The 12,247-nt window shown below is 45.0% G+C and overlaps 1 protein-coding gene across 2 annotated transcripts in view; it reads left to right on the top strand.

The window, feature by feature from the left end:
• The first annotated feature begins 5,108 nt into the window (after positions 1–5,108).
• The window catches only part of sez6l (seizure related 6 homolog (mouse)-like), a 42,571-nt gene continuing 35,432 nt past the window's right edge, over positions 5,109–12,247 (top strand). For both annotated transcript variants that reach the window (XM_019278618.2, XM_019278617.2), the window contains exon 1: positions 5,109–5,440. In XM_019278618.2, coding sequence (XP_019134163.1) covers positions 5,356–5,440 — 85 coding nt within the window. In that variant the 5' untranslated portion in view covers positions 5,109–5,355. The remainder of the gene's footprint in view (positions 5,441–12,247) is intronic.

Genomic DNA, 12,247 nt, shown 5'->3' with positions numbered 1-12,247 from the left:
GTGAAAAGATGGATCCTAATAAAAACAGGCCTCAGTCGTCGCCTGCTTGGTTTGTGATAAAATGCTTCTGTGGATGAACTGAAGCCGACGTGACGTCCGTCAGTTAAAGGGAAAGTTTCAAGGCCAAAGAAGCGGAGGATTGATTTCAGCAGCCAGACGTATCGACATGTGAGCACAGTGAAAACACGTGAATCTTTCCTTCAGCCGTGAGCTGAACAATCATCAAATCTGGATGCAGCTTCCAGGATAAACTCGACTTTTTAGGACCTGAAATCATCGCGTGCTGTAACTGCAAGGTGTCTGCAGCGCTTCATATGGAGCAGCTGAAAACCTCATTGTGAAATCTCATCAGTTTGTCAGCTAAAGACACAGAGATGTTTCTCAGGCGTTGGTGGAGACCAAAAAACAGCTGAAAGAGACTCGATGCTGGACTGAACCAGCTTTCTGGTTTTGAGACCTTTGAAAACTAGTGTTGGGACATCGAGCCGTGACAACGTTATGGTCACATGAGATCTTTAGCATTTAGGTTGTTCTCACACTGTGTAACTCTGAGAAGTACGTAACGCTTTACGGCACTAAGTCACACAGCAGCAACTATTTGACTGATTCTGGTGAAACTGGATCATATTTTATGGAGGAAATGTTTTCTGGTTTTCCCTCTGATGTCCTCCGGCTGCTCCGCCTCAACTCTCTGTGATTTACAGAGTTTATGATGGACAGTGAAGTAAACTGCTGACAGCTGTAGCTGCTGTTAGCTCAGTCCGTCAGCTTGGCGTGAGCTCAGAGCGACGGGTACCCGTCGCTCTGAGCTCACCGCCAAGCTGACGGACTGAGTGTTTGTACCAAAGGCGTTATGGACACCAGGAAAGAAAAGGAGGTAACCAGGCTCAGCAGCTTCTGTGAGCATGGCAGAGGAGAAGAGGTGAAGAGGACGCTGACGGAGGAAGCTAAGAAGAGAAAAGGAGAATGAGTGAGCAAGAAGCCGCCGGACAAGAGTATGTGGGACTGACTTTTAGTGGTTGGTGAGAGCTTGGTGAAATAAAAGGCTGAAAGACAGACGCCGAGCTGGGCTGACTGCTGCTGGACTAGGCAGTGATATCAGCTGCTGCTGTAGGTTCTGGTTCTGGTTCTGGGCTGACTGCTGCTGGACTAGGCAGTGATATCAGCTGCTGCTGGGTCGGACGAGCGACACAAAACTCTTTTCTGGATCTATGAAATCTCAGAAATGTGGTTTCCATCACTTCAGTGACGTTTCAGCAGTAAGCTGTGATGTCGTGTTGGTTAAAGTTCCAGCAGTTTCTCGGCCTCCTTCATGTTTCCAGCAGCAGACACACACTCGGTCACGTCTTGATCTTTGAGTTTCCTCGGTTTACGCTCTGTGTTTTTCTCCCGTCTGGATGTGTCAGCAGCTCAGAGCTACGAGTGAAGAATCAGATGCTGAAAGGGTGAAACAGCTGCACAGTGTCTAATGAGGTGTGTGTGGTGCTTCCTTCCTACTACATGCAAAGCCATGAAAAGAGACAGACAGACAGACAGACAGACAGACAGACAGACAGACAGACAGACAGACAGACAGACAGACAGACAGACAGACAGGCAGACATCCTCTGCTTCTGTCTGTCTGAAGAGCTTTTTCATAAACTGATATCTCTGAATCATTAATGACCTTCCTCATGCATTACAGACAGACTGAGAGTTTGAAGTCTGTTATACAAATATTTTCTTTTAAACATGAAGCTGCTGCTAAAAGCAAAGTGAGACCCGAGCAGCTCTGATACTGAGGTCAGCGACAAACCCAACGAGAACAATCACAACTTTTTCTCTGGTTTGGTTTCGGTTCGCCTCGTTGTTTCCAGCAGAGAGAAAATCTTTTTAAATCCAGTGTACAGCCTCAGTGACTATGAACTGAAGGCAACACAGAAAGTAACAAAAACTGTCTGGCTCCAGAAGTGAGTCAGTCTCCATAAGTCCCCATGTCCAAATGTCCAACTTCACAGCAGAAATAAACATGTTTACAGCCTGGTACAAAAAACAGTTTTGGTCTCTGTAGCTAATTTCCCCGTTATCAGGTCTCTGTCTTTAACTTGTGAACATAGCGCAGCATTTAGCAGCTAAACAGAGATAATTCACTCAGGAGGTGGTGGAGACCAAAAACGGAGCTAAAAGAGACAAATACACACACTGTTTGCCAACAATTCACCGGATCAACTTCAGGTTTGTTCACAGCTTGCATCCAGGTATTCACAGGATATGTTTGATGCTCTTCAAGGTGTAAAGGTCCCTATGAATCCAGGTTTGGAGAGAAGGTTCAAATCTGTTTGTTACAAACACATTCATCCAAAACGTATGGAAGCAAATCACATTCACTGAAGCTCCAGGAGCCCCATAATGAGCCTGGTAATGCTCTAATACTTGTCAGTACTTCGCCCACTTTCCTTATCAGAACCCTACATGCATACTTAACCCACCCTGCAATACAGCCTGTAAGATACAGCCTGTTAGATACAGCCTGTTAGATACAGCCTGTAGGATATATGAATATATTCCAGCACATAAAGGTGTAAATCAGTGAGTTTTGTTTATGTTGAGACTTGTTGTCTCAGCAAAGACTCTGTTCGGTCTCGATGGGGTCCAGTAATATAACGTTGTCCAGCTGCAGTGACGTGTTAACAGAATTCATTTCTTGTTGTTGTCGTTGTTGTTGTTTGTTATCAGCGGTCCAGGAGAATCCAGGAACCATCATTTATTTTCATTCTTATATTTCAGCTCTTTCACACGGCAGACAGCGCAGACGTGGAGGCGTCTGTGAGTTTAAAATTAATCTGTGTAATGAATAGAAACGCACACAAAGGTACATTTGATTATTTTTGTGTTTTTCTGTTTGCATTTAAATAAAAGCTTCACTCCAGCCTGAGAAATGAAAAGTCTGTACTGAAGTAAACATGGCCTAATGTGATTGGACAGTGTTACCTGCACGTGAAATAGAAGATGTACTTAAGTCGGTCTCGACTAGTCTTAATCCTGGTCTTGGACTTCAGCACTGCAGATGTTTATCAGAAGGTATTAAGATAAAAGAAGAAGTGCGGGTGGTCGAGCGTCCTGACGAAGACGCGTTGCCGACGTTAGAGCGACATTATGTAGAAATCTGTATTTGCTGTGATTTGTTGCCTCCAGTGTCAGAGAGTAATCCCCCTGTGGTAAATATACTCAGCTGTACTCGAGTATTTACTCTGATTACATTAGCAGCTGATCTCACTGCCTAGTCCAGCAGCAGTCAGCCCAGCTCGGCGTCTGTCTTTCAGCCTTTTATTTCACCAAGCTCTCACCAACCACTAAAAGTCAGTCCCACATTTACTCTTGTCCGGCGGCTTCTTGCTCGCTCACTCTCTCCTTTTCTCTTCTTAGCTTCCTCCGTCAGCGTCCTCTTCACTCTCTTCTCCTCTGCCATCATGTCCATAGAAGCTGCTGAGCCTGGTTACCTCCTCTTCTTCTTCATGGTCGTCCATAACGTCGATGTCCCAACACTAGTTTTCAAAGGTCTTGGAAGCTTTTGTCTCCCCAAAACCAGAAAGCTGGTTCAGTCCAGCATCGAGTCTCTTTCAGCAGTTTTTTGGTCTCCACCAACGCCTGAGAAACATATCTGTGTCTTCAGCTGACAAACTGATGAGATTTCACAATGAGGTTTTCAGCTGCTCGATATGAAGCGCTGCAGACACCTTGCAGTTACAGCACGCGATGATTTCAGGTCCTAAAAAGTCGAGTTCATCCTGGAAGCTGCATCCAGATTTGATGATTGTTCAGCTCGCGGCTGAAGGAAAGATTCACGTTTTTCACTGTGCTCACATGTCGATACGTCTGGCTGCTGAAATCAATCCTCCACTTCTTTGGCCTTGAAACTTTCCCTTTAACTGACAGACGTCACGTCGGCTTCAGTTCATCCACAGAAACATTTTCTTACAAACTAAGCAGGCGAGGACTGAGGCCTGTTTTTATTAGGATCCATCTTTTCACAGCCAGTGTGCAAAAACAATCACAGCAGCTGAAATGGAAACATGACTATATGTGTTAGTATATACTATTAATGTAATAATGTCATTTTATCCAATGCAGGAGGTAGTGCAGAAAAGTGACCAGACCTTTGTCCTGACTATGAATATTTTGGCTTTAGATTTGTAAAGGAGACACTGAGGGTGAGTCTCTTTCAGCTTTTTTTTGGTCTCCACCAACGCCTGAGAAACAGATCTGTGTCTTTAGCTGACAAACGCTGCACTGTGTTCACCACCTGGTCTCTAACTGTGTGTGTCTGCTGAGCTGCTGAGCCGGTGCTGTCCAGTTGGTTTTTACGGCTTCTACTCTGAAAACCAGGCGGGCAGATAAACAACGAGCCCCAAACCAATCAGAGGATCATTCTGTTCATCACGACCTGTGACCTCTGCCACCATGTCGTTTGATACATCGTTATTGTAAAATATCAGTTATAGCCACTTTAATTATTCAGCAGTGATGAGATTTCACAATGAGGTTTTCAGTTGCTCCATATTAAGCGCTGCAGACACCTTGCAGTTACAGCACGCGATGATTTCAGGTCCTAAAAAGTCGAGTTTATCCTGGAAGCTGCATCCATATTTGATGATTGTTCAGAGTTACATAGTGACACCGTTCAGCTGATCTCAGGTCAGGTTTATCATTGTTCAGATGTTGGATGTTGGTGAGATCTTTGCCTCCTCCTGCACTCTTTGGGCTGCAGTAGCTTCAGTGAAACACAGCTACTTAAACAGATTACCAGCTCCGGGATGAGATGTCAGCCCTCCACCTCCACCTTCCATCCATCCTGTAAACCTGCACTACATGGGACAATGTTTGCCTCCCTCTCTCTCCCTCTCTCTCTCTCTCTCTCTCTCTCTCTCCATCTTATGTAAGTATGTCCTGGTCACCCTGACACATATACACTCTGTCTGAGCAAAAGTTTCATTATCATTAAGGTCAGCTGTGTGTGTGTGTGTGTGTGTGTGTGTGTGTGTGTGTGTGTGTGTGTGTGTGTGTGTGTGTGTGTGTGTGTGAGGGGGGTGGGCGTGTGAGGGGGCACGCACAGAGAGAGAGAGAGAGAGAGAGAGAGAGAGAGGGAGGAGGAGGAGGAGGAGGACAGCTCGGAGTCAGTCCGGAGGATGCTGCGCTGACATGCGGACCACTCTCTGATCCGGACCGCGACGTTTACCGGGAGACTGCTGCAGATCCTCCTCAGCACAGAGCCAGCCGGTTCGGTTCGGTTCTGTTCTGCACCCCCTTTACCACCCTCCACCATCCTCCCCTCTCTCCTCCTCTCCTCTTTTCTCTTCTGGACCGGCTCTTGTCGCCATGCCGCCGCCGGCCGCCTGCTCGGTCGGACTCCGCATCGCGGTGGTTCTGTGGATCGGGCTGCTGTGGAGCGTCTCAGCAGGAGGTACGGCTCTGACACGAACCTGTGCATGTCTGATTTTTCTTGGCTCGGGTCCAAACACAATGACAGACACACAAACAACAACAACAACAACAACAACAACAACTGTGCGTCTCTTTGTGCGTCTCCGCGGGCATCCCTCTTGTTCTGAGACATCTCCTCCTCCCGCGACTCGTAGGAGGAGAGAGGTGGAGGGAGAGATGGAGGGAGAGATGGAGGGAGAGGTGGAGGGAGAGGTGGAGGGAGAGATGGAGGGAGTCCGAGGCAGCCTTTCAAGTCTTGAAATAAACGCTGTTGCGGGCTATTTAGTGTGCGGGGAAGCTTCCAAACCAGTTTGGCACAACATGCCCAGCCTGCATCCATGTGGACCGGAGCCCACTCGTGTGCGTGGGAGATTCGATCCGTGAGTGAATGCAGAGAGAGAGAGAGAGAGAGAGAGAGAGAGAGAGAGAGAGAGAGAGAGAGATCACCTGTCAACAAGCTCTGCAGTTGGACTGTGTGTCACGCACAGAGTGGGAGATGCGGGGATCCCTTCAGTAAGTTAGTGCGTGATGCAGGGATGAGTCTTTATTAATTAAAGCTTTTATTGTGGCTTAATTAATTATTCAGTCGCATTTATTGTGCTTATTATTCATCAGTATCTTAACAGGAGACACTGAATGTTTCATGTTGTCCATCAGAACCAATGCAGCACTGGACTGACACTGCCGGGTTATTTCTGAACTAAAACTCAGTGCACCATAAAACATGTGTGTTGGACATGGACCCTAATATAGTGCCGAATATAACATGATCTACTGTCACTGAGGTGTTCTGACCCAGTGTGTGTTACTGCTGGGTTACTGCTTTTCTCTGCAGAGTGTTCGGGTCCATTTTTATCTCAGTGATTTTTAACCTTTAACCAAACAACAACAAAACATGACAAATATATTTCACATCTCGTGTCTGCAGCGTGATGACTGTGTCTGCTGGTTTGTTACCACTTTATGATGCCGCACTATTTATTAATTAAAGGTTTTATCGTAGGCTGAATTCTAAATGGACCCAATTTGGGTCCATCAGCACCAATGCAGTATATTACTGTTGGGTTACTGGATCAAAACTGGATTCATTTATTTCCAATGGGTAAAAACACTGTTGGGTTATATACAGCACTGAATTAACTCATCTCATTAACAACAGGGTGTTCTGACCCAGTCTCAGTGTTATTTTTGTATCACTGCTGGGTTATTGGATCAGAACAACCATTTTGTTTGGTGGTTTTGACATTTAAGCGAACAACATATGAATGAGCGCTGCAGTGTGATCATTTTAAATCCTCACTTTTACATTCAGAGGTTAATCTACACACTAAGAATCACCTGGACTAAACGAACCCAGTCTGCGTCCATTAGCACCAGGATTCATTTGGTACCGATGGGTGGAAAAACACTCAACACGATTGGTTGTTCTGACCCAGAATTAGTTTTATTTTTAAATCATGCTGAGTATTTGAATTCAAATACACAATAACACCAGCTGTGTTAAAAATGGACCCCAACGTAGCGCTGAATTAACTTAACTCAGTACCATGGGATGTTCTGACCCAGTGTTATTTTTATGTTACTGTTGGGTTACTGAATGAAAACAACCATTTTGTTTGGTGGTTTCATACCCATCACGGACTGCATCCATCTGGCACCAATGGGTGGAAAAACACTTAACACAACTGGTTGTTCTAACCAGAGTTACTGGTAAACAACAATAAAATCACTAGATTACAAATCGACCCAGTGCCGGTCAATGCAGCAGTATCACAGTATTCATGGGAACCCAATGGTTGACTCAGTGTTATTTTTAGTTGCGAGCAGCTCGCTCTGTTGGTCGATCCGTCCACAGATGTTTCCCCACCATTTGGTGACCACAGTTTTTGCTCTAGGAGGCTGCAGCTATTGCAGATTCACACTTGTCTGTATCAGTGTTAGGTTACTGCTGTAGACCAGAACCTCTCCGTGTCTTGGAGGTTTTCTACCTGTAGAAAAGGCTCAGAGTATCAATAAAACAAGAAATGACAAAATATCAGATCAGAAACGAAATGAAGCGACTCTTAACGGATCGACGGTAAAAACATCAGTGATGATTCAAAGAAAGCAGCACCGGCTGTCGGAAGGAAACAGTCCGATGTTTTGTTCTGTCATCACCTGACTTCCTCCTTTTCTCCCAACAGACGAGAGTCTGAGAGACGGCAGACGTCTTCGTCACTGCAAAGTCAACAAATGTTGTTTTTTGGGGTATTTGCTGAAACAACTGATTCTGTTTGTGTTGGGAGGACGGTATCGTGAGCTGTGTCATGTCTTTGAATATTTCCCTGGTGATGTCATCAGATTTGTAATGGAAAGCCTGTAGAGTTTGAAAGATGTGGACTTCTGCACTGCTAGGAACCCAAACCTGACCGTGCAAAGACCTCAGAACTGTTTATGGACAAACTATGTCTTCAAATTTAGAGTACAGGAGTTTGCAACGTACATAAACCGGCAGCAAAGGTCTGTTTGTACTGGATCTTTTAGAAATATGTTCTTAAATCTGCAATGGACGATTGTCTGTCCGTCCAAAGTCGACACTTTAACAGTTACCACAATCTTTTCCCCTGACATTATCTAAATGTTTTCACCATTCCTTAACCACAGAGGGTTTGATGACCTTTAAAGTTCCATGTAGATGTTCTAGAAAGGAGGATTTTAGATATGTTGTTATTAGACATATCCATTCTTTTCCACGGCAACTGAAGGGCGACTGGACCAATTAGATCAATAATACAACGTCAGGTACGACGCAGTCAAACTTCTACGAGGTCCTTATAAGACGCTGATTGGTTTGAACCACAATGGTTCGGACGGACACAAGCGCAAAGCTTGAATCCTGGCAGGATGGATCCTTCCATGATCTCGTGATTTCGTGAACCTTTCATGATCTCAGGAGTTGTGTCAGGACTTGTCAGGCATATTTTGAGCTGTGGGTGACGTCACGACGTTACCCTGAAATTTCAGGCTGTTACTGAAGCTCTGTGATGTCAAGGAGGTTGCATTGCTGTTTTGGTCATTCTCCATGCAGCTGCAGATCCTAACAGGAACGTCTTTCCTGCCAACTGGCTCAGATTTGGTCAACATTTGCATCAACGTTGATTCAATGTTGGTCTGCTATCCTGCACTGGGTGTTTTATTTTGAAAATTGAGCAGATTCTCTATGCAGGTTTCTGTGACTGACTTCCTGTCGGCTCGTTTAAAATCAGGCATTAAAGTTAATTATATCAGCCATATGCTGCTTCAGTTTTAAGCACTGTTATTTTAATCTGCCTCTTGCAACTTTATGAGTCCATCACTGTTAAGTGCCTCTTTAATATCATTCAGTCTGTGGATCTTTAATCAGTTAAGTCCGTTTTTACATCAAGTTTAGACTGTAGACTTATTAATTAATAATGCAAATGATCGTTAGCTGCAGCCCTGATCAGGTTCATACTTTCACCGTGAGCACGCTGTGTTTGATCACGCAGAAACATTTCACGTCTCGATCGAGCTTGTTCCAGATTCATCTTCTTTCCCTCTCTTTGATTTTATTTTGAAAATCCAAACTGACAGTCGGTCTCATAGAGCCCACGTCTGTCAGTGAGGACTTCTTTAGTGTGTGTTTAAAGAATTTACCCATCACACACACACACACACACACATGAATTCATCAATCAGTTCCCAGAAGGCTTTAGTCTGCTTGTTAATCCTTGTCACTCCTGTCTTTCCTCGTGTACATGCACAAAGTGTTCGATCTGTAAATGAAGCCACACACACACACACACACACACACACACACACACACACACTCTGCATCACTGGCTTCATCTCACCGTCGGTGTCTGTGCTTAATGAGATCACCCAGCAGAGATGTAATGTCACCGAACAGGCTTGTGATTGTGTGTGTGTGTGTGTGTGTGTTTACATGTTAGTGTGTGTGTTGTACGTGTGTGTGTCTGTGTATGGAGATAGGCTGGATCACTGCGTGGTCTAATTTCTCGGGGTGAGAGTGATAATCTGCCAGAAAGACAGCTTGACAGCCGAGTGCCGGCTCGAGCTCTCCAGCTGGGAGCCGAAGCCAAACTGCAGCTCTGCATCCAGAGAAACATTCAATCCACCCTGGAGTTATTTTGTTGTACAAAGTTTGTTGCGAATGCATGTTCGCTGGATTTAAGAGGAAAATACAGATTCTCTTCTCTTCTGCAGAAGTCAATTCGTCTTGTAACTCGCCTTTCTCCTCTCATCACATCACCTCTGTCGTTTCCTCTTCCTGTCCTCTTTCAGTCGACTCCTCTTTGGTTTTTCTGGCTCTGCTGTTACTTTTGAGTGAGAGGAGAGAAAAACTGAACTGAGGGGGAGACAGAGAGATAGTTTCTCATGGTTGAGTAACTCCGGCCTTATTATACAACCAGATCCCCGGGCTGCAAAGTTTTCAGAATAAGCATCAGAAACATGAAGAGAAGTTTGAGGAAGAAGCAGCAGAGCTACTGTGTGTGTGTGTGTGTGTGTGTGTGTGTGTGTGTGTGTGTGTGTGTGTGTGTGTGTGTGTGTGTCTGTGTAGCTGCTGACACAATAATAATAAAACATTCACAAACATCTTTCCTCTGATAAACTAACTCAGTTAAACCTGACCTGTGATCAGCTGAACGGTGTCTCTGTCATTCGTACGTCTGTTCTCACACTATGTAACTTTGGGCTCCGGGTCGGGAGAAGTACGTAACGCTTTACGGCACTAAGTCACACAGCAGCAACTATTTCACTGATTCTGGTGAAACTGGATCATATTTTATGGAGGAAATGTTTTCTGGTTTTCCCTCTGATGTCCTCCGGCTGCTCCGCCTCAACTCTCTGTGATTTACAGAGTTTATGATGGACAGTGAAGTAAACTGCTGACAGCTGTAGCTGCTGTTAGCTCATGTTAGCTCAGTCTGTTAGCTGCTGTTAGCTCATGTTAGCTCAGTCTGTTAGCTGCTGTTAGCTCATGTTAGCTCATGTTAGCTCATGTTAGCTCGGTCTGTTAGCTGCTGTTAGCTCATGTTAGCTCAGTTTGTTAGCTGCTGTTAGCTGAGTTTGTTAGCTGCTGTTAGCTCATGTTAATTCAGTTTGTTAGCTGCTGTTAGCTCATGTTAGCTCAGTTTGTTAGCTGCTGTTAGCTCATGTTAGCTCATTTTGTTAGCTGCTGTTAGCTCAGTTTGTTAGCTGCTGTTAGCTGCTGTTAGCTCAGTCTGTTAGCTGCTGTTAGTCAGTGTTAGCTGACTGTGAGCTCAGAGTACTGGCGAGGTGTTAGCATTTGTACCACAGGCGTTTTGGACCACTGGGAAGAAGAAGAAGAAGAAGAAGAAGAAGAAGAAGAAGAGGTTTACAGGCCCGGGATGTGGGGGAATGAAATCACGAGGAGCTGAACCAGTGTCGTGCTAGAACTGGAGCTGGGAGCTTCAGTCAGTCCGCCTCAGGTCCACCGATGATCCGCGTCTTTGCTGATATTTGGATTAGCTGGCAGTACCATGATCTACATGACACTGATGTTCTGTCCATTCTTTACACTGTCTCTGTCCCCACAGAGACCTCAGGACATGTTTGACCTCCGTATGTCTTTCAGTAACATTCAGGCTTCTTCTCTGTTCGTGTGTTACATCCTCGTGAAATAACAAGACGTGCCGGCTGAACTGAATCAAACTCCAGAAGCCGGCGGCCGAGCAGAGACAGCAACAGACAGTTGGAAGTTGGAGGTGACCCCGTTTTAATCAGCGGCAGCAGCAGAGCACAGGTGGGCTTAGAGCGGGTTTAACCTTTCGTTTCCAGGCGAGCTCGCCGGAATACGAGCCCCCTGATTAACACGATTACACAGATCATTGTGCTCTTAATGAAGAGCTAATGCTGCAGCCCAGCTCTGAAGGAATGCAGCAGCAGTTTAGACGGTTAACGAGATACCGGCTGTACGTTTGCTGCATTTCCTGAGGCATGAACTTAAAAACTGATTTCCTGCAGAGCTCTGGAAGGCGAACACGGAGTCCACTTTATTTTATTTCATGGAGACGATCTTATCAGCATCTTGTAATTTTAGTCGTGAGGAGGAAGTGTTGAAAAAAACAATCCTCTAAAGTTTGAGTTGGCTGCAGAACACGATTATATTCAAGATAATGTGAAGTGAGCTGTTTCACATTTAGATATTTTATATTCTTGTAATTTGCTGAGATCATTTCTGTCTCATGAATCGCTGTTTTCCAGCCACGTGTTGTTAAAGACAGGGGAAGGTTTTGGTTTTGGAAAAACTCAACATGACCTTGAGAAACGTAGACCTCGACCTTAAGCTCTTACCCTCTTCTCTTGAACCCGATCTGCACATTCAGAGCTGTGACCTCTTGGTGGTTGTGGTGATTTGCAATTTTGGAAAAAATAATATTCGTGACTTCACAATACACGTTGCAACATAGCAAAAGGACTTTCTGGCAATGAAATGTCTAAAACAAGACAAATAGTTCTTTATTGTCTCAAAAATATTAAAAAATGATCTTCTAAAGGCCACATTTAGTCTTTCTGTTGGTTCGGGGTCTTTGTTCTGATTCCTCTCTGTATTTAGGAGTGTGTGTGTTTATCCTTGTTAGTGTTTGCTGCAGCTGGAGGAGTGTAAGACGAAGCACAAGCTGCCACCTCAATTAGTCCCCGCACTCATTAGGACCAGAACCGAGAGCTGCAGCTTCCCGCTCTCTCACACACGCTGACATATGGTCCGGGCTTCTGCAACAAACTTACCAGAGACGACAACATC

This window comes from Larimichthys crocea, chromosome VIII (genome assembly GCF_000972845.2).
Source record: "Larimichthys crocea isolate SSNF chromosome VIII, L_crocea_2.0, whole genome shotgun sequence".
In the NCBI taxonomy this organism is placed as follows: domain Eukaryota; kingdom Metazoa; phylum Chordata; class Actinopteri; family Sciaenidae; genus Larimichthys; species Larimichthys crocea.
This window is presented reverse-complemented; position numbering and strand designations above follow the sequence as displayed.